Below are 26,735 nucleotides of genomic sequence, written 5' to 3' on the forward strand. Positions count from 1 at the left end.
CGAACAGGGAAAGAAGGAAGAACTGTGGAAGGTGAAGAACAACATAGTCACAAGAAAGAAAGGAAGGTATACATGAATGGCCATCAGTGAACTTAGGCTGGAAATTAAAGGTCACTGTGTAAAGGTTTGCTCTAACTAAGCTATGAAAGATGTGGTTTTATGACAATCATTGCTATTGGAGGGTCAGTTTCCTACCACAAATAGAACATAAGTAAAAAGGGCATTTCCCCCTACCCCTCTCTTTTGTCTTATTTGTGAAGGATTTATTTTTTGGATGTGGAGACAAAACCAAACATATCAGAATGTCAGGACCTGCAGGCATAGTTAATAACTGTACTATATTTTGAAAAGTTACAATTAAAAAATATCCCATTTCTGATTTATATCACTGTACTGTTTGGCAGGCTTTGCTGAAGCAAAGTATTACTTTTCTGGAGTATGATTCACTGGAAATACAAGCAGTGGCATCCAACTGTGAATTTGTTGTGAAATTCATTTCAAAATGAAAAAATTCTGTCTAGAATAGAATTTTTGTGCAGCTTTCTCTACAACTGTTCAGCAGCCCACGCAATTACAGTTTTTGGGACACCATGCTGCCAGTCCTATTATACAGCACTGAAAGCTAATGCACCATGTAACTGTAGATTGCAACTATTAGGCTAATCAAGTGAAACACAACATTCTTAAGTCTAAAATACCTCTTATTTAGCATATTGAAGGACAAATACAATGCCTTTCCACTGCTTCTGACAGAAATGTGTTATAGAAAGTCTCAACAAGCCCTTGCAATTTCTCTGAAGAAAATGTTATTATTCTGTTACAACATAAATGCATTCCACTCCCACTCTATTCTTAATACCAAAGACTGACTTGCTGGAATTCTAGCTGCCACTAACAAAGACCCAGCATTGCTCTAAAGAAAAATGAATGGGAAGACTTAAGAAATAAAAATGAAGGACAATTTCAGCCATCAACTATCACAATGGCTGACAGAAACTTTAAAATAGCATCTTCCAATTTTGGACTCTCCACTGTACTTTTTATCAGAGAAACACATAACAAAATTATTCATTAATCTCCAGTTTACACCACCTATTAATTTTATTCTTTTTTTTTGTTTTGTTTTGTTTACAACTTAAATGTGTCAGTCTACATTTCAAAGCAATTTTAGCAACACTGTAAAGCTGTAGCATGGATGACTGTGTGAATGATGGGAAAAGCAGAAGGGAAAAAGGTTTGTGGTTCTGAGGAGTAACAGAAACCAAACTTTTAGCTTGCTAATAGAGGAGTCATTCAGAAGATCTTCAGATGGTGTAGTGCTACCAGTTGTCCCACTTAGTTAGTTCTCAGAGATATGTTTCCCCCAAGTACTTATATGACATTGTTATACTACGAAACCCCCAAAGTGACTGAATAAGCATGAAAGAGCTGGGACTCCAATACCACATGTGTAATTCTAGAACACAGAGAGGCTACAAAAACTTGCGTGCAAGAAAAGAGCAAAGGTTGCACACACAGTAAGACTGAACTCATCCGGCTGCTTTTTCTGTGACAGAAGCTAACTTGGGGCTTCAAATGTTCCCAGTCCTCCTACAGTAAATTGATAGCCTGAAGGATGATATGAGCTTCAAACATTTTTTAAGCCTTCTGCAGACTTGAGCTCAAGTTTGGTGAGGACAACTGAAGCACACAGGAAATTTTAACCCAGGCAGATGGGGTCTGACACACTTTTAACTTTTGTGAGATTGGAACCTCATTTGAGATGGACACCTGGGAATCCAGCCTTGCTGCTGCATCTCACCAAACCAGCCTTTAGCTTGCCTCTTGTGCAAAAAGGAGGAGGAGAGGATAAATGCACATAACTGTTTAGAAAAAGCAGGTGATGTCAGGAGGTACCTCTGCTTATTAGCAGTAAAACATGAGGATGAGAGGCTATGAAGGATCAAAAGAAAAGGAAAAAGGCAAATTTAGTTAGAGAAATCATGCAGGAGTATTGAAAGCTACTGTTCCTTTCTGGAGGAGCTAGAAAAGCCATCCACAGGAAATTCTACAGTTTGACAGCTGTCACTTTTTTTTTTTTTTTTAAATAAAGCAGAGAAGACTGAACAGTTCTTAATATGTTGACTAAGCTACCAGTCCTGTTTCACGACTGAGTTGACTGACTTTTTAGAAACCTAAGCTCAGAAATGAGTGTTGGGTAGGCACAGAGCCACCAATTTAGGCAACAACAGAGAGCATTCTGAGACCATTCTGTAGGAGGTCAATACTTAACTGGGCAAGCAACCGCTGCTGGTGGTAGCAATGTTTCTTAGTGCTTCTGAAAAGAGAACACTAAATTTGTTGGCCTTGAGGCTTGAGCATGACTTGGTAGAGATAGGAAAACTGATGCCTGGGAGTCTGAAATTTTGCATTTTAAGACACATCCAATTGTACGCAATATTTTTTACAATTTATTGTTCTGTTTGGTGGGTTACGCCAGTAACAGTCAATCAGTCTGAAACCTTTTTCCTGATTAGTTTTTAATGAAAACTTTCTGAAAAAATAATAATGTACAGAATTTGGTGATCCAAAGAGATTAATATTTTTCCTATCTAGCTGCAGAACAACAATAATTGCCTGTTCCTGGACATTTCATTTGCTAGAGGAGGATGAATGCAAGAAAGTATTTAATCTGCTCTGTTCTAATGCAGGAACTGGCTTTTAAATTTTTTTATATATATTGTTTTTAGTTACATTACATCCTACTGCCAAATTTAAGCAAAATGGTATTGGAAATGTTAATTTCTAAGCTTCAGATATATCATGCCAAACTTTACAGCAAGTCACACACAAAGTTTTTTGAACTGTATGTCAGTTAAGCTCCTGCAGCTCTTCTGTAAGTTTTTAATCTGCTATGTGAAACTGTTGGGAAAAAAAAAGCTGCACACATCTACTGCAAGTCGTTAATCAGTGCTGCGTAGTGTACATTAAAAAAGAAACTAATGAATGGTATCCAAAGCCTTGTGGATGTAACTTCTTTCAACAGTCTGATTTTAACTGTTAAGTTTCCTCTAGGTTCTGGCTGCATTGCAGCTGCAATAGCAGTATTTGATGCCTGCTTTAACTAAAATTATCCTAGCACAATTTCTAGTGTGGTCACATTCTTTTCCAATGCAACTCCTGTTACAGAAAAAGTGCTAGGGGCTAGCAGGATTCCTTCTGGGATGGCAGACAATAATTTGTATTTCTGCAGCTCTTGAAAAGGCAGTCTGTGCTCTTCAACACACCAAGTGAGCCCCGTCCTGCCTGTGCATTGTGAGAATTTCAAGCTTAGATGGATGCCTCCTGATAAACCAAGCTGCCCCACACACACCACAGAATTTCACTTTTCAATCTAACCTAAACAATAACTTCCAGCTAAAATCAAGTAATCTCTTTCCAAACCCCAAACATTTCCACAGGTAAAGCAGAATGGGTGGGAGGGGGAAGAAGCTCTACAGAGTAAAACACTGTCTGAGGTCACAGCAGGTCAGCAGGGCAGTCAGCACTGCCTCCATGCAAAAGCTGCTGGAACAATTTTAAAAAAAGGTTAACTGTGCACATGTGTCTCGGTAGAAAAATTTTAATTTACAAGATCTATAGATAACTCCAGGCTTCCCATACTTACAGATCACCGCTTGCCACCTCCAGTGCGTGCAAAGATCTATCAACTACCTTATCCCAAGAAATGAACAGGAAGCAGCATAGACTAAAAGTGAAAATTCAGATGAACACCAAAATATTTTTATTTTTAGGCTGCAGAATTCCAAATAAACATGACTTATAATGTACCTTACATGTAAACTATTTCAGAGACTCAGGGTACTGGACTGTAAAGTATATATCAAAAACCAGTTTACATTATGTTGGTATTGGGAAGGTATTTATGAAGGAATATTCCTTATATGAAAGAATAAACTTATTACTTGAATTTTTCAGAGCACTTGGATTTGAAAAAAAAAATAGACCAATTTGGACTTAGAATGAAGTGCCCAGGATGACATGAAAAAGGCTGATATCTATCTATGAGAACCAACAGCACAGCATGCCTGAGGCTGCATTAAATGCATTTGAAAAAAGGTGTTGGCCCTCAAAACTATTCAGAAATCTAATATTTATAACCAGGGAAAGTTTAATGTGACTGATAGTCTGTTTAACCTTGTATGTTCCCAGAACAACAAACTGTATTTGCCTCATTAGAAAATTTGCCTCATTAGAAAATGCCCTAAATTATTTAATGTTTTTGGAAAATTATTTTGAAAGCTAGCAACTATTTGCAATTACTACAGTAAATGTGATACCTCATTTAAAAAAGAGGCCTACACCTTGCAAGATAGTTCCCTAACCTGGAGGAATAGACAGAAACCTAACTTGTTTGCATGCATAAGTCTTCCATGAACTACAGCACTGGTACATGAGTATTTCATGCTGTTTTACTGAAGTGTCCCCACCCACACAGTGATATCATCTAACCTGACACCCCACAGATGCTAAAAAAAATATATATTAAAAAAAGTAGAGACGTGACTTGGAATTTCCCCATGGACATAACAAAGCAGCTCACCTTTACAGCAGCACAAAGGTTTCTCCCTTAAAAGACAGTTGATAGGAAATCAGCTTCAGCTAACGGTACTACCAGTGGCCTGTTTTCTAAATTAAGGCAGCTACACAAGCCTGCTTGTTTCTTCCTAATTACTAAAAATACATTTGCTGTCATGCTTTGTTGTTTGCCCTGGATAAAAACATTTCCAGAAAACTGCTTGCAGGATGCTAAGAGCAGAACACATAGTAGCAGTAGCTCTCAAAATACAGGAGATTCATCAGGTCATAACCTTTACCACCACCTAAGTGGCCTTATTTTTTTATTATATTCCCTCTTTGTTTCAACTCACTAGTATTATTCAAGTTGATTAAAAAAAGTTAATAATTAGTAGCTGTCAAAAACCAAATAATAAGCAGTGCAAATAATGGCTATCATTTACTTATTGCTTTTGTTTGCCCAAAGAAATACAGACACCACCTCTTAATTCTAGAGAATTAAATGGACATTAACATGTTCAGTAAATTCCTTACTTCATAGTAAGATTTATGCAGTCTGATTAATAACACTATTTTTACAATCATTTTACACAATTTTTATAATTATAATGTTTTTACAACTTTCAAACATGATTATAAAAATTTTTTAAAGTGTGTGCATAATACACAAATACAGATGATACCATAAGTAACATAAAAAATAAATACCACATATAAGAAAAAGGTAAGTTAGAGAAAAGTAATTATTTAAAACCAGTCTAGAATGAAAGACATAATTACAGCATTCACAGAATTTTATGGATCTATATGATACACCTCAGCCAAGTTAAATGTCACACAACTCCTCCATTGTAATTTAAAAAGAAAAATCCACTTCAAAACAGGGACTCCAGAATCTCATTTCAATTTAAACAAGAATGTGAAATTTCTCATTAGGCCACTTCCTGCTATTGCTGGAAACATTCCCTCCTTTAAACGGAGATGGATTTCAAGGTACTGTACTTAATGTTGTTTTGAAAGTATATTAAGAAGAAAATGTGAACGTGTAGGCAAACTGGAAACTCTCTGGAGAGATTACCCACTTATTTAACCACATTTCCTGTTTTTTAACCCATTTGTCCTAAGTCAGTCCTTAGACTACTGACAAAAATAGATACAAGTGTGCTATAAATAGTTCATTAGCAGGTTTTTCTCAGTAAAACTGAAAATGTTTTGATAAATCTATTGTTCTTACTATCTCCATACTAATTAAACTGTGAATCAGATTAATGTTTTCTTGAAGTTCTTGTCTGCACAGCTCATGGTAATTATAAATATAGAGTGCCTTAGGAATCTGAGAAAAAGTCCCGAGAACTAATAGTGACCTAAAAAATAGCTATCAATAATTGAAATTTAATGAAGAAATTACTGGTAACCTATGTGGCAAAGTGCTTTTACAAACAACAGTTCTGAAGCAAGAGAAGAGGCTGATCACACAAAGTCACAACCTTTCTAAATATTTTGAGATCTGAAGGCCTGTTTGCTACATCATTGAATTAGTCACCTTGCACTTATTTTCAGCCATGGTAGTGTGTTGATCTAACATAGTGAATGTCATTTGAAGGACCTGATACAAGTAGCCACAAAACTGATTTCTAATAATAGTAAAATGTGAAGGCTTTTCAGACTTATGTTACCTGTAGTTTTTTGGCAGGAGCTCTAAAGATTGCAAATACTTTGATTAATACCTTTGTCTATGCATTAACTTCAGTCTACAAGAGGAAAACACCAAGAGAATAAAACTGGTTCTGTGCCTTCCTGCATAGCCCAAACTGAGATATCTGTAAAATTGAAGCTGCTGAGGCTCTTCTGAACTTTCTGCTACCCCATTCAAACCACAGAATGATCTGAGGGACTGCTGAAGAGGTCTACCCAATATTGCTGCTTTCCTTACAGATATTAAACTCCACTGCTTCTGGGACAGGATAGAACAGAGTTTCCTTTATTATTAAGAAGGAGCAAAATCTGTAGTTGTCAAAGACTACAACAGAAAATGCAAAACCCATCAGTGCTTCACTTGGGAAGAAGAGATGTTTGCTATCATCAAATATTTAGAAGAAGAGCAGGTAGCTGAAGGCCAGTTTGATATGTATACATGTTCTTGCAAGGATTTTGTTAAGAGATGGATTTATTTTCACTTCTTCCTCCAAACACAGTAACAAAGCATAAAGCGCATTTTACCAATGCAGACATGAAGGTCTTGAGCAAAAGAAGCTGCATATCATACTTAGAACTGAACCATGAAGACTCTCAAATTACTCAAATTATTGCACAGTCAGCCAAATTTCAACCCACTAATCAAATAACAAAGAATGTAAATGGTGAAAGAACAACTAACAAAAAAAGCCTGAAACCCCATAAACCAAGAATTCCAATGGACTAATGTAAAAAAAAAACCTACTTCAGAAGTTATAGCCATTCATATCTCTCCATCTAAGCATACACTGGTTTCAGCTCACTCCCCACTGGTAAAGAAATGCATTGATGATCATTAGATGAACCCAGTGCTTGAGATACATGACCCACAGAAATTTGTCTTTTGGTTGCTGTAATTTAAATAAGAACAACATGGTCTGGCAGAGTTACAGCCTTTGCAGTGCTCTACAAGTGCAAGAACCAATGTGTAGCTGTAACCCATAAAAGCAACCTGGTGTCAGAACAAGAATATAAACACTTCCCAGCCAACAGTGTGCTGCTCTATAGATTTAGCATTACTAAAAAAATACCTTACCATTTCTACTTCAGCATTAACAGCTTTGGGGATGTTGAGTCATTTTTTTGGTGGTTGTTGTTGAATTAAAGTGGGTATATGTTTGACTGAAGGGAAAACCTAACAGTAGAAATGAATTACAACTATTAGATATTAAAGTAGGTGGTTTGAAGAAGATGAAAAAAAAATGCACTACAAGAAAAGACATTTCACCCAACTAAAACATAACATCTAAGCCAAACCCATTTTTCTTCCTGAATGTAAAAAAAAGCAAGGTTCTGAAGAATGAAATTTATGCATGAGACACTCAGATATAACAAACACTCCTCCTTGACACGAAAATGAAGACATCTAAGGATGACTCAGTACTACCTGAACTTTATCTACCACCAATCCATTTGCTGTAGAATGCTGCTTCATTTTCCAGAAGAAAAATTTTTAACAAATTTCTTCCCTCTTCCTCCCTTGATTTTCAGCATATAAAGGTCATAGCATATAAAGGTCATAGCATTATGTATCAAAATATGTATCTATCACTACATTTCCACTACAAGAATAATTTTAGTGCTAAAGGATTTTCTTTTGACAAAGCAGAGACTACTTTTAGCCAACAGGTAAAAACAGTGTGCTGAAAACAGGGCACTGAATAAGTGGTATGAATAAGTTCCTACTGGTTTTAGCAATTTATAAGACAGGACTGTAATCCTTCTGTATGTATCCAGGAAATGTAGCAGAGTGGAAACCTAATGGCTCTTTCCTGGTCACCGAATGTTCTTAATTTTCCGAAGTTTGTAGGCAAAAGAGGGAAAACTGAGGGAAAACACAATATTCCACATAAGATGGAACAGACTACAAAGTGTATATAAATATTTGCTGTGTATTTGACATATTTTCAAATAGCTGCGTGCATCAACAGTTTTAGCATGAAATAAAGTTAGATTATGCTGACCAATAAACTGCTCTGCTGCTTAAAAGCTGTCTTCCTATTTTTTTTTTTTTTTTCAGATTTAAGAATAATTGAGAAACTGTGAAACAGATCAGCTGGTGGGTGGTAGACAAATGTAGAGCATCATCATCTTGTAAAACTAGTGCCTACATACCTCTGGAGCCTGGCACTCACATAATTTCCAGTACTGTAACCTGTTTGCCATTTATTTTCCAAATTCTTCACAAGTGAGCCTCTTAAGAAAAAAAACCTGAACAGTTGTACTCCTTGACAACTTTGACATAGGCTTGCAAAAGTCTGAGTGTGGTACCTCATCACACTTGGGAGTCCTTGCCACTCCCAGAGCTTTCTCACTTCACAGAAGTGAAGTCACATGTACCGTGGTGTCTGTGGGGGTCAAAGCCAGGAACATGGACAAACCCCTTCAGACTGCCCCCAGAGGTCCCCACACAGGAAGACTTATGTAATGACAAGAATGCCAATTAAAAAAGGTGTTCCACAGACAAAAGAGTGCAGCTATATTCACCCCATAAAGGATGACCAATTCAACAGGAAAAGCCAGACCCTTCTTTAATTGTAAGGTAGACTAAAAACCAACATCTCTATCAAAATTGAGAACAGTTGAATCTAAAAATCTCAAGCAGTATTTCCTTTCATTAACACAAACCAAGCATAGTTGGCAAGAATATTCATTTATTTCTTTCAAACACATCAATTTTAAGGCACCCTGAAGGTGTCCTTTCATGATTTTATAAAACCTAAAATTATTAAAACCTTTCAAAACACAGACTCACTCAGGAAACTGTGTGTTCTTCTCATAATTCCTTAAGTCACTGGTACTGTAATAATAGCCTGTCAAATGCAAAATGACAGCAATTTCATAAATGAAGAATGGGCTTAGAGATATACTATGTTTATGAATTTACTTTGGTTGTCACTCAAATATTATTATCATAAGAAATGAGAAAACTGAAGTCAACTGATCCAAAAGAGACTAATTTCACAAATAAAGTGTTTGGAACAATACAGACACTAATAATTTTAGTGCCCAGTTTTGCTCTGCATGTCTCTAACCTTCAAGTTACTGAAAAAAAATTAATTACCCATGAAACATGTCCTGCATTTATTAGAGTGACTTACGACAGATATACTTAGGTAAGTAAAAGAAAAGGCAAAATTGGCAAGAGAAAGTATAGACCTTTTAAAATACTTTTTTTAAAGTAAGCAACTGCAAAAGCGGTGCTTTGAGAAAACGCTTACGAGCAGCACTAAGATCCACAATTTTCATGGTTTTACAGTATGTTTTGTTATTAACACTGATGATTTTTTTGAAAGTTGCTATTTCTATTGAATTATACAAATGTATAATGACAACAAGCAGGTGGCAATGCATAATGTAAAAAACCCAATACTTCTGGAACCTGATTCTGCAAAGGTCTGTGAGTGTTCTTAACTCAAAAAATGCAAGCAGTCACCGCACTGAAAAAAAGCACAGAACCAGTTCTTAATATTTTTACATACTTTCTTCCAAATTGCTTTGTGTACCAATTGTACATGAAATGCATGAAATAATATGAAATTTTTATTTGTCTTAAATAACTAAATTCAGCAAATTGGCAACTAAATCAAGGCCACTGTAATAACTTACAAACACTAATAGGGAGCAGTATTTAGTAGGCAGGATGGAAGTATCGAGTCATGGGAAAAAGCTGACTGAAGAAAGGGACTTTGATTACAGATTCAGTGGATTCTTTGGAAAATGTGGTAGGAGGTTGTACTCTGCTTCATTTCACCAAATTCTCAAATTTGATTTCTATCACAAAATCTAGTTGTTTGTTTTTTTCCATAGACTTGGTAATTTGGGATGACCTTGAAGGGGCAATCACCATTTTGCCTTTCAGACAGCTCTTACTTCTACCAATGTACGTATTTAAAACCTGAAACATGTACTGCAGTCAAATGCACATAGATCAGCATATCAGGAATAATTACTCACAAGAGTATACCTTACATTTATGGCAAAAAATGTCCTAAGTTGAATTTTATGTATAGCTTTACTTATCTGTCTGTTCAAATAACCAGTGAGTTGGAACCAGATAACAGCAGCTTTTAGAGATGTTACTGCAGAAAATCAACCAAACCCCAACAATCAAAACAAAAAAACCCCACTGCACCTTACTGTCTTCTAGTCTGCAATGAAAAAGGAGAAAATGAGAGAAAATTGTTGTAGGAAACATACAGTATTCAATGAGATCACATATTAATCCTATTTATCAGTGTGAAGGTGAGAACTTGCACTGACTTCCAGTGTTACTATTTCACTGTTTTTCACTTCCAAGCTTTACTGAATCCCCTATAGCATTTTGAAAAGGGCATGGGTTTGAAATTAAGAATGTTTCTGCATGATCTGAACAATAGATTCTTTAAAATTATTTAATCCGAAATCGACATTTGGAAGCTATCTTAACTCAGGAGTGACCCACAATAACTGGAAAGCTTAAGACTTTTCACAGTTCAAAGTAAAGGCTTTTAATATTTTTGAATTACTTCAACTGCTGAACAAGCCCAACACTAATTTCATCCACACATCAATAAAGTTTTAAGTGTTTCAGTAAATTTAAATTGCTATTCGTTGTGTAAAGAAATTTTAAGCTAATGAAATGTTTTTTATTACAATGGATTCGCTGTACTGTTAGAAGCCAATCATATTTTCCCACTTAAAAAGTAAGAGTTCAAGGGCTTGATAACTTGGCTACTGAGAGAATATGCTCCAGGCTGAATTTTGTATAGAAGTTTTGTATAGAGAAAGCTGAGGCATTTTGTTACACTAGAATTTTTAACTTAAAAACACGCACACCCTTGGGCAGAAAGTGTTATGAAGTACTGAGGAGACAGCTGTTCCCCACTGTCCTAGTAGGACTCTGCAAGTCTGGCCAGTTGCAACGTTCATTTCAGAGACTATTTTCATCAGTGCTTTTAAAGCATTAAAAACAACAGCATCCTTAACTACTACATATATTCAGGGCTTGGAAAATAGCTCTTTCCTACTGCTCCTTCATCTTGAAATCAGTATTATTTTATGTCTGACCATAGACCCCTTGTGCAAAACTTCAAACTATAACTGAGAATGTGAACTGACCAGTGGGCTCACTAAGGGCATAAAGGTTATTGGACCTCCTCTGCTGTGCTGTCTAGGTCAAATTCAACATGTTTTAGGATGATTGTCTGCATCTGCACAGAAGGTAGTATAATGCTGTATTTCATATGGCTCTTGAAGAATCTCCACCACAAGACACTAAACACCTTTATCAGGAGAGATCACTAACTGTTATGGATTGTTTCTAAAGAACACCTACATGCTAAAGGTTAAAAAGACAAAACCATTCACTAAGCAGAACAATTTGAATTATAGGAACTACACAGGCAGCTCCATGCACAGAAAAATGGGTAATTTTGACAGAGGTGAGTTTATTTAGACCAATACCAAAGTTTTAACTTGGGACTTTCCATCTAAATATCACACACAAATCCCTGATCCTTTATAATTTGAGCTAGAGGACTATGACTTAGCTACAAACACCAGCAAACCAACCTCTCCTACAGATCAAACTTAAATGGGAGCCACATTCACCTATGAATAGGTAACAACAACACAATTAAGTTTCACAAATATTAATCGTGACCGGTAAATGCTTCTTGATCTCACAGTGTTCCCATGCACACTGCCTTCTGAAACGGTAATGATGACCCCAGTAAGATCTGGGTAAAGACTGACAGAGGGACTTGGAAACAGTTCTGGGTAGAAGAAGACAGCAGTCACAAGACCTTTTAGCAGCTAACACTACCCAGGCTGCATATTCTGAGAAAGAGAAAAGTGCCTACAATTAGCACACCTGTGGAAATAAATCTTCGAAGGAAGAGAAAAATCCAAGCAAAAAAGCCTAACTAGGAACTCCAGAACAGATCTGATACCAGAGTCTGGGACTACAGGTAATTTTACTTTTCATGTGACTTACTTTCGCCACTCCACTAGTTTCATTACACATCAGTTTGTTAAACATTGCCACAGAAACTACCTTGAGCATTACCAAGATAATAAAAAATCTGGTTTCTAAGAGTAACAATTGAAGGAGCAGTCTAACATAGCTCACTCAAACACTTCATACACAGCCAAGGTTTGAATTTATTTTGGCTTATAACCCAACTAGTAATGAAATAAAACCAAGTAGTAGTAATAGTGACTATTGACTTGGAATTCTAAGCTTTTTTGCATATTATCTTCTCATACCTCCCTCACCTCCCTAGTCTTCAGTTCTGGCTTCCAAACCCCTCTGAAACAACCCCATTGAGTTCTTCCTCTCACACACTTCCATTCATTCACTTCTGCTCAGTTATCTAACCTGCAAACCCAACCTGCCTGTGCTCCAAAACTGCATCATTCCGTAACACTGGGGCACCCAAAGAATTCACTAAATCAGACAGGAAACATAAGGATGCCGTTTGTGCCTATCGAATGCAACATAAACATGAAAACATTCACTATGCCAACAAGCTAGACCACGGAGTATTGTTTTGTTGATGACACAATTTATTACTACTTTTTTTTTACTGAAAGGGCTGAGACAGTACAAAACTTGTGTGGATATACCCTCATTCGTGCTTCTAAATAGTGTGCTGGAAGAGGGGGAAAAAATGCTTGCCCTTTCTCCTCTATCACTGATTCCAATCTCTAATTAGCTTTCTGCTTTGAGCAATGCAGGGATTAGATCCTATTACCAAAGACAGTCATAAAAATACTAAATGATATTGGAAGATCTTAAGTGTTTCTCAAAGAAAGTATGCTTGAGGGGCTAAAAAAATTTAGGTCGCCTTGTAACAAAATCAAAACAAAAACAAAATGAAGGCTATTGACATTAACACATGTCCTCATATGACAGAGGCTGACTGTATAAGCAAGAAAATGCTGAACTGATGACAAGTATCATACAACTTCCTACAACTGGTTAGACAACAGAAGACGACAAGTCAGAAGAGACTTCTGATTTGTCAGACATGCCTGATAAGTAAATCCTCTGAAATTGCACTAATTATAATCTTATGCAGGTACTAGAGTGACTTGTCATCAGTTAGAACAGGTACTTGAGCAGACAACTCTCAAGCTACAAGACTAAGCTGCTGTCTGACCAAGGAATCACAGCAAGACTTCATTTTGCAAGTCTTTAGTCTTTAGCAAGGCACAGACATATAGACAGAAATGCTACAAGGTATCCTAGCAAGAAGTTTGACAGGTAAAGCCAAAGAGAAGCTGGAAGAGTGATGGACAGCAGTCTAGTAAACAACTACTGGTAGGCTTAATAAAAGAAAATGCCAGAAATCAGAACTGTGAGTGAGGGAGGACATGTGAAAAGCAAGAGGAAGCATAAGGTATAAACCAGGTAAGATGCAGATAAACTCTACTGAATGCTTGTACATTCTAGAGTCTAGAGGCTGCTGAGACCAGTCAACAAAAACTTGAATCACAATTAGAAGCAGAAAATCTTGCATGCAAGAAGCTGGGGAAGCACAAGAAGATATCTAATAAAGTCAACATACAAGGGCAACTCAATGTGTAGCAAGTAGGAACTGAATAATGTGATGTCTCTCCAGGATGGTTTCTAATGGGACTTCTATAATAGTCAGAAATTAAAAGTAACGTGTTGGTAGAAACTACAGGAAGCTGAAGCACCATTGCCTTCTTCTGTTGCCATCTTTTGCAAGGACAATGTGCATTCCATTTCATCAACTACAATAGTCCTTACAATTTTAAATTCAGTCATGAATATAACAAGACAATACAATCTTGTGAGAAGTGAAAAATAGAATGAAACCTAAATGCCTCAAAGTGAAATTGAAGAAAAATTTCAGATTAAAATGAAATTACACAAGTGAAAGTATTTTGAAACATACATTGAAATTTGTGCTTATGTTTCAAGCAGTAAATTAATTTTTTACAAAAAATGGCAAGGCTACAATATGAAGGCCACTGACATTACAATTTTGGTAAATGATTCTACTCTGTGAAGAATTATGTGTAATAAAACAAATGCAAGAACTGTAATCGTTCAACGCATGGATTGTCACACTTGCTGATCGAATGGGTCATTTAAGGATGAATGAATTAAACTCATCCAAATACAAATTTGATTGTTATACTGTAGGTATTTCCTTACCAGAAGCACAAAACATCAATTTACTAATGTATGTTGTAAGAGCAGTTAGCTTGAATGAAAACCAGCACATTTTAACTGGACTATTTAAAGACTGCTGTGTATAAGAACCTTCTTGTGTCATAAACAAACTACTAGCATTTTGTAACAAAAACCCCAAACTGACAAGTCCTTCAGCAATTTCATTTGCCATTACAGAAGACTTTTTTCCCTTAACATTATATGTAACAGACCTGCAAAACATTGTTTTCTTCCTGTTCACATACATGGCACATCACATCCTTGCATCAAAATTCAGGAATCAGAATTTGGCCTTACTAAAGCATAAAAAATCAGACAATTCCTAAAGACACTACATCAACAATTTGAGGACTGTTGGAGTTCAAAATCATCTACCTGATGTAAGTAAGATAATTCTGAAGCCATCCTTTTAAACGGTTAGGAGAAATCTAAAGGGTTACAGAGATTTCAAACAAAACTATTTTGCACATTTCAGTCAAAAAGTAATTGCTTATTTCTAACAAAAAAAAAAAGGAAAGAAAGAAAGAAAAAGAAAATGATTTGTACTATATCCAAATGTTTTTAAGATGTAAATGCACTTGTCATCTTTCACGTAAGCAGGGTGCTAGTGCCCTAAATTAAACAAAAGAAGAAAAGTTAGGGTTGACAAGTATGTCGCTGCGTAACTACAAATTAAATATGCCTTTTGATATTTAATTTTTAACTGCTGAGTACCTTTTCATCAGGCTATTGCCATTAGAAGTTTTTTATTAGATTATTAAATTAGACAAATAACAGATAAAAGATGTGACAAGTATAAAAAAATCTGATTTAGCAGATGTGACGCACTTAATCTTTTACTGTGATAGTGGCATTTCATATATTTGAAATGTTTCAAACAATGATCTCTTAACACACCAAAGAAGAAGAAATTCATATATAACTTGACTATATTCAATTTATGCCAAGTACAGAATGAATATCTAAAAACCACAAACACCTTTCAGTTGAAAGTGCAAAATCACTTAAAACTTTCAAAGCAATGTGAAATTTTAAATACTACAACCCCCCCGAGTATCTGACAACACAAGTGAAACACAGAAGATGCATATTTAAAAAAGACTGTTAGAATAGCAGCTGAAAATCTGTATGCTTGTGAACTCTGAGTGAATGCTGGCTAGACTGCACAGCAGCCAGCATTTCAAAAGCAAGTTATAAAGAGATATCACCATTATCTGAATTGTTTAGAAAAATAAATGAACATCGACCTTTTGTGTGGTAAACAAATCCTCACATACTACTGTCTTACAGAAATTAATACAGTAGTTGCATATGTAAACAAATTAAATATAATCAGACTTGCCATATTATGAAAAGTAATTTTCCATTTGCATGCAAAAGCTCACATTAATATTCTAAAAGACTAAATGCTCACATACTACAACTACCTTTGCTTGTATTACACAAACATTAACACACAGAAATATTTTCCATCCAAATTCAGAGCAACCACTTCATTTACTCTCCAAAAGTCTATAGCCTTGCAAGTCAAAAAGATAAATTTTTTAATATTAAAAAATCATGCAAAAATATAAATTAAAAAGCTGCCTAATTCTGTTATATGACTAAGACATGTGCATTTTAAATTAGAAATAAAAAACCCACAACAAAACACAATTTACTACCAAAACAGAGATGTATGAACAGGAACAAAAAAACCCCTTGTATGTTACACTATCAGATTGACCAGTATGCACAAAAAACAATCTAAATACATACTTGGCAACTGATTAACACTATGTTTCCTTTGTTCCTTTCATCTCTTTTAATTATGTTAATAATGTAGAATAAATCAGAACAATTTTCAAACAAGAGAAAAGAACTAAACTAGATTTCACTGCTGCTGCATGTTAAAATTGAAGTCTGTCTTGTAAAGACTCAGAAGTCTACATTGAAATTAAAGTGAAAACTTGAACGAGTTATTTATTAACAATAAATCTAATTAAGTTAATAAAACTGCCTTCTAACACCAGCAGTCACACCTTAGATCAAAATAAAGAGCCAAACATAAAATCACTTTGTACACAAGTTCTGACATTTAGATCTTTCTTACTGAAAAGCACATGTATGTTGAAAAACTAAACAGTAAATGTTTTAATACGTAGGCCAAATGAAAATTTGCCCCATGCAAACAATTTATCCTTTTTTATATTTAAAACTGTAACAAAAAGCATATGTGTTAGGAAATATCTGATAATGACAGGACAATTGCTTAAATGAGCAAGGCATAAGCTTCTTCCACACTGACAGAAGCAGAGTACCACACTTGAATAGTATATATTTTTCAAAGCTTGCTCAAAAGGCAGGCTTCTTAATTTTATTCAAAATTCTTCTTTGGAACTGTTCATTTAATACAGTTCTTCTCATTCTTGCATTTCCCTATGAATTTTATGATGCAAGAAATTGTTGTCCCTAGTACTTACAGCCAGATGCCTGCAGAGCAGCCAATGATAAATAGTGTCAAGGTTTTTGGATAAGATTTTTCTGAATGTTCTATAACTTACAAGACTTTAGCTAGTCAAATTAATCATGAATGTTCAAACAGACAGGATTCAAAGAAGGTAGTAAAAATAGAGAAAAACACTTAAGTGAGTTATTTACATGACATAGCAAACTCTGTGGACAGAATCCTACCTGCACCTTTTTTTCCCACCCAGATTATGCTTCACTTGTTTCTCAAGTTTTGTAACAGCTCAGGATAGGTTTTTGCCTGTATCAATTCCACTTAATATAAAAACCAATTGTATTTCCAAATCAGCTGTCATTTTATGAAGCAAGACAAGTCCACTCATGTGAGAAAAAATATTATTTAAAGATGGAATTATAAATGATTGCATTTGTGTAGTTTTTCTTTGTGCATGAGTTTTACTGCTATGAAAAAGGAAACAAATCAAAAGCCAGACCAGAAACCAGCAAATTCTCTTACTGCATTGGTCTACATGGCTCAGCAACAATATTGGCAATAAATACATTACATTTCTGTAAAGGAAATTCATGTGGATTTGATTAATTTTCCTGATGACATAGACCTTTTGAAGCCCTGATTCTCAGAAAGAAAAAATGTTGGTAACACTGTCAAGGCAGAACATTTAGGTAATTGCTGTGCTACCCAGTGGTATTGCCTATACATAGGCAATATACATATTGCCTGTAGTGTACTCCAAGAATACAGTAATTCATATAACTTCTGTAAGCTGTGCAAAGAAAGTAATCAGTGATATTAATAGGCTGTTATCCCTAGAGCATGAAAGTGCAAGATTGAAGGGATTTCTTAAATTACACAGCAGCCTGTGGTAAGCTCACTTGTCTAGTGAGTATCAGATTTCTCTGTCTTTTTATTTGCACTTCAACCCTGTCTCTTGTTTGAATAATCCCGTGCAATCCATTTATATTTCTAAATAAAAATGGATTAATTCTATTTAATTTAATTTCTAAATCCTACCCTAATTTATGGTTTTAACTTGCTCATCCAGTCCTGGTTTCCCACCTTGCTCCATCTCCATTGGCTTGATAACAGTCTTCATCACAAGGTGTTTGTTCCAGTCTCTCCCTCTCTTGCAGTTACATTATTCCCTATCTCAGCATTAACTTCCTCCTCCTGAATAACTCCATCTACTCAAAAGCATTATTTCCAATAGTCCAGATCAGGTGGCCTCTGCAGAGAACTGTTCAGAAACAGCTGTAGTCTTGAAGCTCTGGACTGGACAGGAAATTTACCACCAGAAAATTCTTCATCTTGTTCCTAACCAAATAATGAGTATTTTCATACACATTTTCAAAAAAGTCCTTTGCAAAAGATGTGTCATGGCATCAACATGCCCCCAGTTCTGGTCAGATTTTCAGGGGCCAGATGGCTTGAAAGTTTCAGACTGAATCAGGGATGTCATTTACCTTTTCTTTACCATTCAGATATGGGCAAATCGATGTTCTGACCTCCTCTTTCCCTTCAGAAAAAGAACTGTTCTCATCAAAGTTCGCCTCTTTACTACCATCATTAGTACTGTTTGAAAGCTGATGCAGAAACAGCACATAAAAAACTTCATGCCCAGCTGTAATGTCCTGGCAATCATCCAGTAAGGATACAACACTACACATCACTGATAGCATCACTCAGGAACACAACTGAGGCCTAAACAGTTTCCCTTGCCATGTCTTTTTCTTATTTTTTTTAAAAATTAAGACTTTAAAAGTCAAAATCCAAACCAGGAAAAGGAAACAAATACAATATTTACAATTTTCAGATATAAAGATTACTGAAAACAGATAATAATTTCCAATATACAATTTTTTCCTAAGAAATCAATATGTCACTGTTTAAGAAATCCTTGAGTGAACAACGTGTTTGACTCAAGTCAGACCCACTCCTCATCATATGTATGGTATTTTAGCTTAATAAAATAGGTATTTTTAATGCTGTTGGAGATTAAGTGTAACATAGAGCTTTGTTTGTTTTGGGTTTTCTTAGAAAGAAAATAAAAAAGATAGCACGTCTACTGCAGTGTTAACTGCATTGTTTAGATTATGTATATTTTCTCAATTAAAATCTTACATAGAATTTAAAATTGTTTGCAAATACCAGTTTATTGAAAAAAATCAATTCTATGGCTCTTGGGTGATCTTTTTTTCTTTTTTTTTTTGATTGAATACTGGAAAAAATCTGATTCTCATTTGCCCCACAAAGAGGCTTTTTTTCATCCAGTCCTTTTCAATTAATAAGCTCCTCTACCTTCATGAAGAGGTTACCTATTAATCACTTACTAATTTTATCTTCAGAGCACCAAATATTTTCAGGGTCAATGAACCACTGCTCTAATCAAACAAACTGAAGGTCCTCAAAGCTACTCTTTGTTTGGGTTCTGGCTGGGATAGAGTCAGTCTTCTTCCTAGCAGCTTGTATAGCATTTACTGTATTTAGTATGAGAATAATGTTGATAACACATCCATGACTCAGGTGCTGCTGAGGAATGCTTACATTAAGTCAAGGACTTCAGTTTCTCATGCTGCCCTGGCAACGAGTGAGTAGGGATCCATGAGACTCTGGGAAGAGACACAGCCGGGCAGCTTTCCCTGACTGGCCAAAGAATATTCCATACCACATGACATCACGCTCAGTATGTAAACTAGGGAGAAAGCTGGCTGGGCGCAGGCTGGGCATCGGTCAGTTGGTGGTGAGTGACTATTTTTCATTTGCATCACTATTTTTTTCTTTTTTCTTCCTTGTGGTTTATTTATATCTTTGTTATTTTCCTTTTAATTAAAATTTATTATTATTATTATTATTTTATTTTAATTATTAAATTGTCCTTATCTCAACACATCTGTTTTTTTAATTTTACCCTTCTGATTTTTTCCCTCATTCCACCAGGGCAGGAGAGGAGTGAGAGAGCAGCTGTGTGATGCTTAGTTGCTGGCTTATATTAAATCATGATACTTCTATACCAGTAGTCAACAGAGTTAACATTTAACGGAGGTTAATTAATTGGAAAGGTAATTAATCATCAAGGTGGAGAAGCATAGAAAGAGTGTCTATATGTTCTTTTTCAACATGTCTAGCTTGGGGATTAATAAAAAAACCCCAAATGACTTTTCTACTATTTTGAATTGGCCAACACTAGGATATGCAACCTGAAGAAGCGTCTCTAATATTCACTGTGTTCACTTCAATTTTTGCCAAAAAGTTACAAAGTACATTAAACCAAAAATAAATTGGACAACAAGAAGGCTGAGGCCTACCTGCATTAGAAATGAAATATTCCCTTTAAACAAAGAAAAGACTGTACAATTATCCTAAAGGCAATGTGAGCTAGAAAGTAGATGCTAAAGCACTAGGTCAAGAAATGAGCACATAAAAAGCTGACACAATGTCTTAGCTGTGGGAATCCAAATGTGCCAAGTGAAAACATACTTCAAATATGATGACAAGTTATGTATTATTCAGAAACGTTTTTGAATGTGCAAGATGAGTATCTAAGTTATTTCCGCAGTATGTTGTATCACAGCGTATATTCTGAGCTCAAAAGTATTAACAAGAGATGGAAGACACACTTTTATCTACAGTAATAAACCCTAAGATCCTTTTGCTTTTGAGCAAACAAGCACCTGCAGCTCTTGATTCACAGATTACCAGTGGGTCCCTTGTAATTACCTCCATATCCAATTTTCAAGTGCCACAGAATTTTTACTAAGTCTGCCACATACAACTCCATTAAAACAAGAATGTAAAAATTGATTAGGACAAGAACATCTTCAAAATGCCAAGTAATGTCACTGCAACTTATTTCTACTTGGTATTAACCAGGCATTTATGTGATAAGGAATTCAAATGTATCAATTATGCATAGGACCAATTAAGTGTTCAAAGGACCACAGAGAATACTGTGCAAGTATTGAATACAGTTCAATACTTGCACAGTATTCACCACTGCAAGAAGAGACAAATTTATATATTTTTATATATTATGCTCCCTCACAACAGAGGACATTAAAGCATTTAAATAATGACTAACATCTCAGTCATTTTAAACACCTTATACGTGCCCTTCAATGGTTTAACATTCTTTGCTGAACTACTGTTATAATATGCATTTTCTCATAATTTTACCTTTTGAGAACTGTAATTATGTCTATTATCAAAGTAGCCAGATTCTATTGGAAAATATCCCAAACTACCTTAGTGAATTTCATAAGAAAATAGCAAAGATGGCTTTTATAATTTTTTCTATTATATACAAGCAATGAAGCAAAATAATCACAAAAAACAAGTATTAAAGAGATTATCAATAATGAAAGCAGCTTTAATCATTTGGGGGTATTTGAAAAATGATTTAGGAATTAAGCAAAGTCTGTGAGAAAGAACTCATAATAAGAACATGTCAAAAGTTAAAAACACAGACTAGAAAAAAGTTTTTAATTGCACAGTATATTTTAGCTCCTATCAATCACTGTTAAAATCATTTGAGTTTAATAAGCACATATTTACCTGTTGGAATGAGACAATCTTTCCAATCAAAATATCCTGCATAAATGCCAGGTTCTAATGACCCAACTATTGGATCTGCCTTGAATTCAATGTACATTTCAAACAGTCTTTGATCCAGCTCTTTCAAGGATTCCATACTAACCTAAAAAATTAAACAAAAAAAAAAAGAGAAAGAACATAGTAAATAGTCATTAACTGAAAGAATTTAACCACATACCCAAAAAATAACATCATCTTTAATTTCAGCAAAAAGCAGCAATTACTGACATATTTCAATTCATAATTACGTATATAAAAACTTCAGAATTTCCATATTATCTGTCCATCCCACCCAGTATAATTTTTTTTCCTGATTGTATTCAGCAGTAGACATTTTCATGAAAAATACAAGGAATGCCTAAGCAGGCAGATCATTCAGTAACTGTCTACTGGCATAATTTCTTTTCCTGCATGTCAGGAGGTGTTTAGCTTGCAAAGTAAACAACTGGATTTTGTGAAAGCTTTAAAATATACCCATAAAATTTTCAATCCTTAAACATGAACATTTTTCTAAAATACTTTAGATTTATCAATTTTAATTTTACAATTTCTTACTATATTAAAAAATACATTATTTATTTAGAAGTTTCTGTCTTCTGAAATTGAACCTATGGACTTTCCCTCTCTACTTCAACAAGTGTCTGTACAAACAGAAACAGAAGGTGCAGCTCATTAGCATCTACAGAACTCTTTAACAGCTCTCCATGCGCTTCTTTGTAATTCACACAATTTAGCCACACTGAAAACTAAGGTGATACGGACAGTTTGTTCATTGTATCTGAACAAGTTTAATTTTTATACCAGGCTTTTTATTAAACAAAGGTACTCCCTGTAATTATAGCTTCTACAATGATTCTATAACATAATGCATATCACAAAATGTTGAAGCAGAACACTAGTATCTAAACATGGCAATGGATGCTAAATGCAAATAAAATGAAATTAAAATTAAGATCAAAATCTCACATGACTTCTGCTGAAATGTATTTACCTTTATAAATAAGAGCTTAAGCAACACAAAAATAAAGATTTTAAACTAGTGTTCATTTCCCTCAATAATTAGGGGAAATATATGAATAATCATTTCCAGAAGTAAAGGGGTTTAAAATGAGGTCTGCTTAAAAAACAGATCTCTAGAGCCTACTGGGATTTCAGAAAAAGAAAAGACTCCTTATCATTCCTTTCTAAGGATTTAACACTGCAAAATGTGGAATAAGGGCGGAACCTTATTCACTAGAGGGATGTCTCTAAATTGTGCTCTACTCTGGTATGCCTACATTGTTAAATAAAGAGAAAAAGGAACTGCAATATTTGAGTCAAGAACTGAAGCAGAGATGCTTTCAGGAAGGAGATCACAAGTGTAAGGGAAAACAGTTGTTACTGAGGTTAAAGCTGATGTTAGGGAAGTTGGGATGGTGAAGCTGGTGCTCAGAAAGAAGACACATGACTTTCCTGCTTTTCTAGGTGATGAACCTTCTTTGATTTGTGACAAGAGGACGTCTATCCCAAAGGAAAACTCTCTATAAGGCATAAGAAGACCTAGGCTATTTTCTTCCTCTTTTCATTCTACCTGACTGCCTATTTATAAATAAAAGAGCACATTAAAAAGGTACAGAAGTCTTGCTATTTTTTCCTCTTACACATATTTCAAGACATTTTTCAGTTCAATTTCTTATGATTAGGGACAATAACAACACTTAGACCATTCCTATTTTGCTTTAAATTAGTGTGAAAAGTAAGTTTGAGTGCACGGTTCCTGCAAATATGTACCCATTCAAAGAATCTGTGAAAGAACTGTTCGCTTCAGTGTTCCTCAGCAAAGTGTTTTAGAATTAAGTAATTTGACCTTCCACTTTTGCAGTCATTTAGTACAAAAGGTCATCTGCACATTCAATACAGACTTTTTTGTTTCATACAAGTTCTCTTCAACCTGTTTCAAGTTCAATACACAATTAAGATAGTGGTAATCTGGTTTTTGAGCTGGTGGAAACATTGCAAGAAAGAATGAACAATTAATCTGAAACTAATTTTGAGACCAGGATTGGGGAGAGGGAAGCAGAGCAGAAGTCCTTAACATTCACCATGTATGCCCATGCCCCTGATCCTCAAGTGGGCTAAATGCTTACCAAAATAGACAATTCTCACATTGCTGCCTTTCTGCTATGAACATCCCTGTGACTACAGTTTTCATTTCTTGCATAAAGCCATTTTGAGCCTCAACTCTTTAAGGTTATCTCATTATCAGAACTGTGGAAATAACTTTATTCAGAAGCTTGATCAATAAGCTCGATGAATTTTATGGGATACATTTTTTTTTTCTACTTCCTAAATGACTAAACTGATGATAAGTTGAATTAAAGAATCTCCACAGAGAAGTACAAGAGTCATGAATATGTGCCAAGGTAGCATGTGCTAAAAGCACAGTGTAATGTTTGGCTGCTTTAGGTAATTTTGTATTTGGCAGACTAAGAAAAAAATCTTGAAATAATTTTCATATAGAATGTAAGGAAATGTTCTTTGCTCATTTATACCATTTATAATTTATGTACTTCAGAATATTAGATAATAACAATTTCCCTACTAACAAAGGCAACTTAAAAAAACCAGCCCAGTGTAAGAACAGATAGTTTTTTTAATAAAACACTCTATCAAACTCACTTTAAAATTAAATTTATAAAGCTGACAGAATTTAAAAGTACATTAAGCTTCAGTCTTTTCAGATAAAAACTAATATTTAAAAAAATTGCCAATTCCTTATTACAACTTTTTAATCTAATATTTAAATAAATTTAAAACTTTCAGAAGTTTAGGTGACAACAAAAAACTGAAAGAATCAACCCACCCCTCTAAACATCTGTGAGCTTCCAACCTCATTTAAAATTAATAAAGGGCTCAAAAATTGCCCTCTTATGATGACTATCTAATTATCCAAATCCCCCTAGCTGGCATGACCCATTGATGTGTCCCACACATGCAGTACTGCACCAGTCAGAGTTTTGAAAGGGTTAACACAGACTGGGAATTCATCTGCCCCTTCAACATCTGAATTTGTTAATTTATAAATGTACCAAACTTTCAGTCACAAAACTTTGATGCGGCTGTGCAAGGCAGGGTGTTGAACACATACATAACAGATGTCTTAGCTGCTTCCAACTGTACCGAGCTCAACTCTCAGTAGCAAAAAAATGGCAATATCCAGAGTAATTTTCTACATTGTACTAACCACACAAATCATAGAAATTCCTTTCAAATGCTATTCAAAACTACTTAGGCTGTAGAAATTCAAGCAACATTCAGGCATAATGGGACTAAGGATGTACTACATAGTTGAACAATCAGTTTTGAGTGAAATATTGTACTCTGTACTGGAAAAGATAACACTTTACTTCCAACCAACAAATATTTCTGTAAATAAACTAGCTTTATGGTCCTAAGGATTAAGTCACAACATTTCTCATAAGAAGTGATTAATCTTTACAAAAAGGCAGGAAAATGAGACAGCTACTGCCACCCACTTTGACATTTTCGTTCTTTGAAAAAGAAAAAACAACAAGAAAACCCCCCCCCAAAACACAACAAAAAACCCATGAACTAGTTTACGAACAAGAGCTATCAGTAATGCAGATTTCCAGATGAAATAATTTATCAAGTATATTCCTGAGATAACAATCTTTTACTCTCTGCATTGAGAGAACACAGTGACATTAAACAGCGTTACTAAGAAATCAGATAAGCTCTGCCATTGAATACACAAGTCCTGAGCAAGAGCTCACATTTTCTCCACCAGCTACTTAAGCCCTGTATGAACACACACAACCATATCCTTGTTGTTGTTATGTCCAACCAACGCTTGGAGTCCCACCTATCCGTGGAAGGCCCACCCAGGAGTCGTTCTGGATGTTTGGACACTTGCACCTACTTTTCACAGAAGGTAAACCAAATAAAAATCTTCAAGCAATGCTGCTTCATTCCAGTGCTCTCACTTACTTGAGTTATTTTATCAACACCTTGGAAGCCATGTTTCTCAAAATGTTCAGCTATATTTAGGAAGGTATGGCGTTCCAGGTAACGGCAGTTACTGAGTCCAATTAAAAGTCTCTGCTCCTAAAAATTAAGAGAAGAAAGAGCATATCAGTTGAAAAAAGAAGTATCATCATAACCAACACTGCAAATGCATATAGAGTATTTTACTGACTCTCTGTGCATAATAAACATTCTCATAAATAAAGTAGGGTTTACAAATACTTTTGTCAACAAACTACTGAGAACTGAATAAATATCAGGTATGATGATTGGACATGATGCTTCCTCTTATAGGATCCAGAGCATTCATTGGAATAGTTATGACTAATACAGAACTGTGGTTAACACTTCTTTACAAAAATTAGGTTTGGACAGCTTTCCAGGAAGCTGTTTCTGGATTTTACTTCATTTTACTTCAAGAAATATACTAAGAATTATGACCATCATAAATATACTAAGAATTATGACCATTATAAAATCAACTGAAGATCATCTTCACTTTCCCATGAACCTGGCTAAAACAAGGGAAACAGGTACTGAACAAATGCACTCACCAGCTCTAAAATACTAGAATGTTCTGAACTACATTATATAATTTCAGCAGTTTGAAGAAATTCTAGGTGATTATAACTTATGTCTGTTCTTCAATGACATTTTTAACTACAAGAGAGTCAAATACATTCTGTAACTGAGATACTACAATTGCCTTTCCTTGATCTTGATATAAGATATAGCTTCTAAACAAAGAACAAAACAAGACAGAATTACTATTGAAATAGATTAAATAGATTGCCTCTTCCCCTCTCCTCCTTTTCATTCCAAACTATTTTTCTACCTCAGATGAAAGGTAAAAATCAATTGAGAAAACATTTTGAAAACAGAATTATTTTGGTGACAGTAAAGTCATCATAACAGCACTGATCTGATTAAAAATGGTATTGGTTTTCAGACCCAGAACTCCTGACAGTTTTGTATTTCAGTAATACAATGACTAGGACTGAGAATTGCCTTCTACTTTAAGCTATAACCAGGCAGTATGCAAACTGTTAGAAAAATGAGAATTTAAAAAATACAGTGACCAATCTTACTCCAATCATTTACTTTCTCTGTTCTCATTCAAGAAAGTGAAGACAAAATGTCTTGTGATTTACATAAGAAAATAATACCACGGTACCA

General features: G+C 35.0%; 1 protein-coding gene across 6 annotated transcripts in view; it reads right to left on the minus strand.

Annotated features, from left to right (window-relative positions):
• Positions 1 to 26,735, minus strand: part of EXOC2 (exocyst complex component 2) — a 127,182-nt gene that overhangs the window by 14,605 nt on the left and 85,842 nt on the right. For all 6 annotated transcript variants that reach the window (XM_064426149.1, XM_064426158.1, XM_064426179.1 and 3 more), the window contains 2 exons: positions 25,524 to 25,640; positions 21,498 to 21,639 (listed from right to left, as the gene is read on the minus strand). In XM_064426149.1, coding sequence (XP_064282219.1) covers positions 21,498 to 21,639; positions 25,524 to 25,640 — 259 coding nt within the window. The remainder of the gene's footprint in view (positions 1 to 21,497; positions 21,640 to 25,523; positions 25,641 to 26,735) is intronic.

The sequence above is a fragment of the Passer domesticus genome, chromosome 1 (assembly GCF_036417665.1).
Source record: "Passer domesticus isolate bPasDom1 chromosome 1, bPasDom1.hap1, whole genome shotgun sequence".
Classification (NCBI taxonomy): Eukaryota; Metazoa; Chordata; class Aves; order Passeriformes; family Passeridae; genus Passer; species Passer domesticus.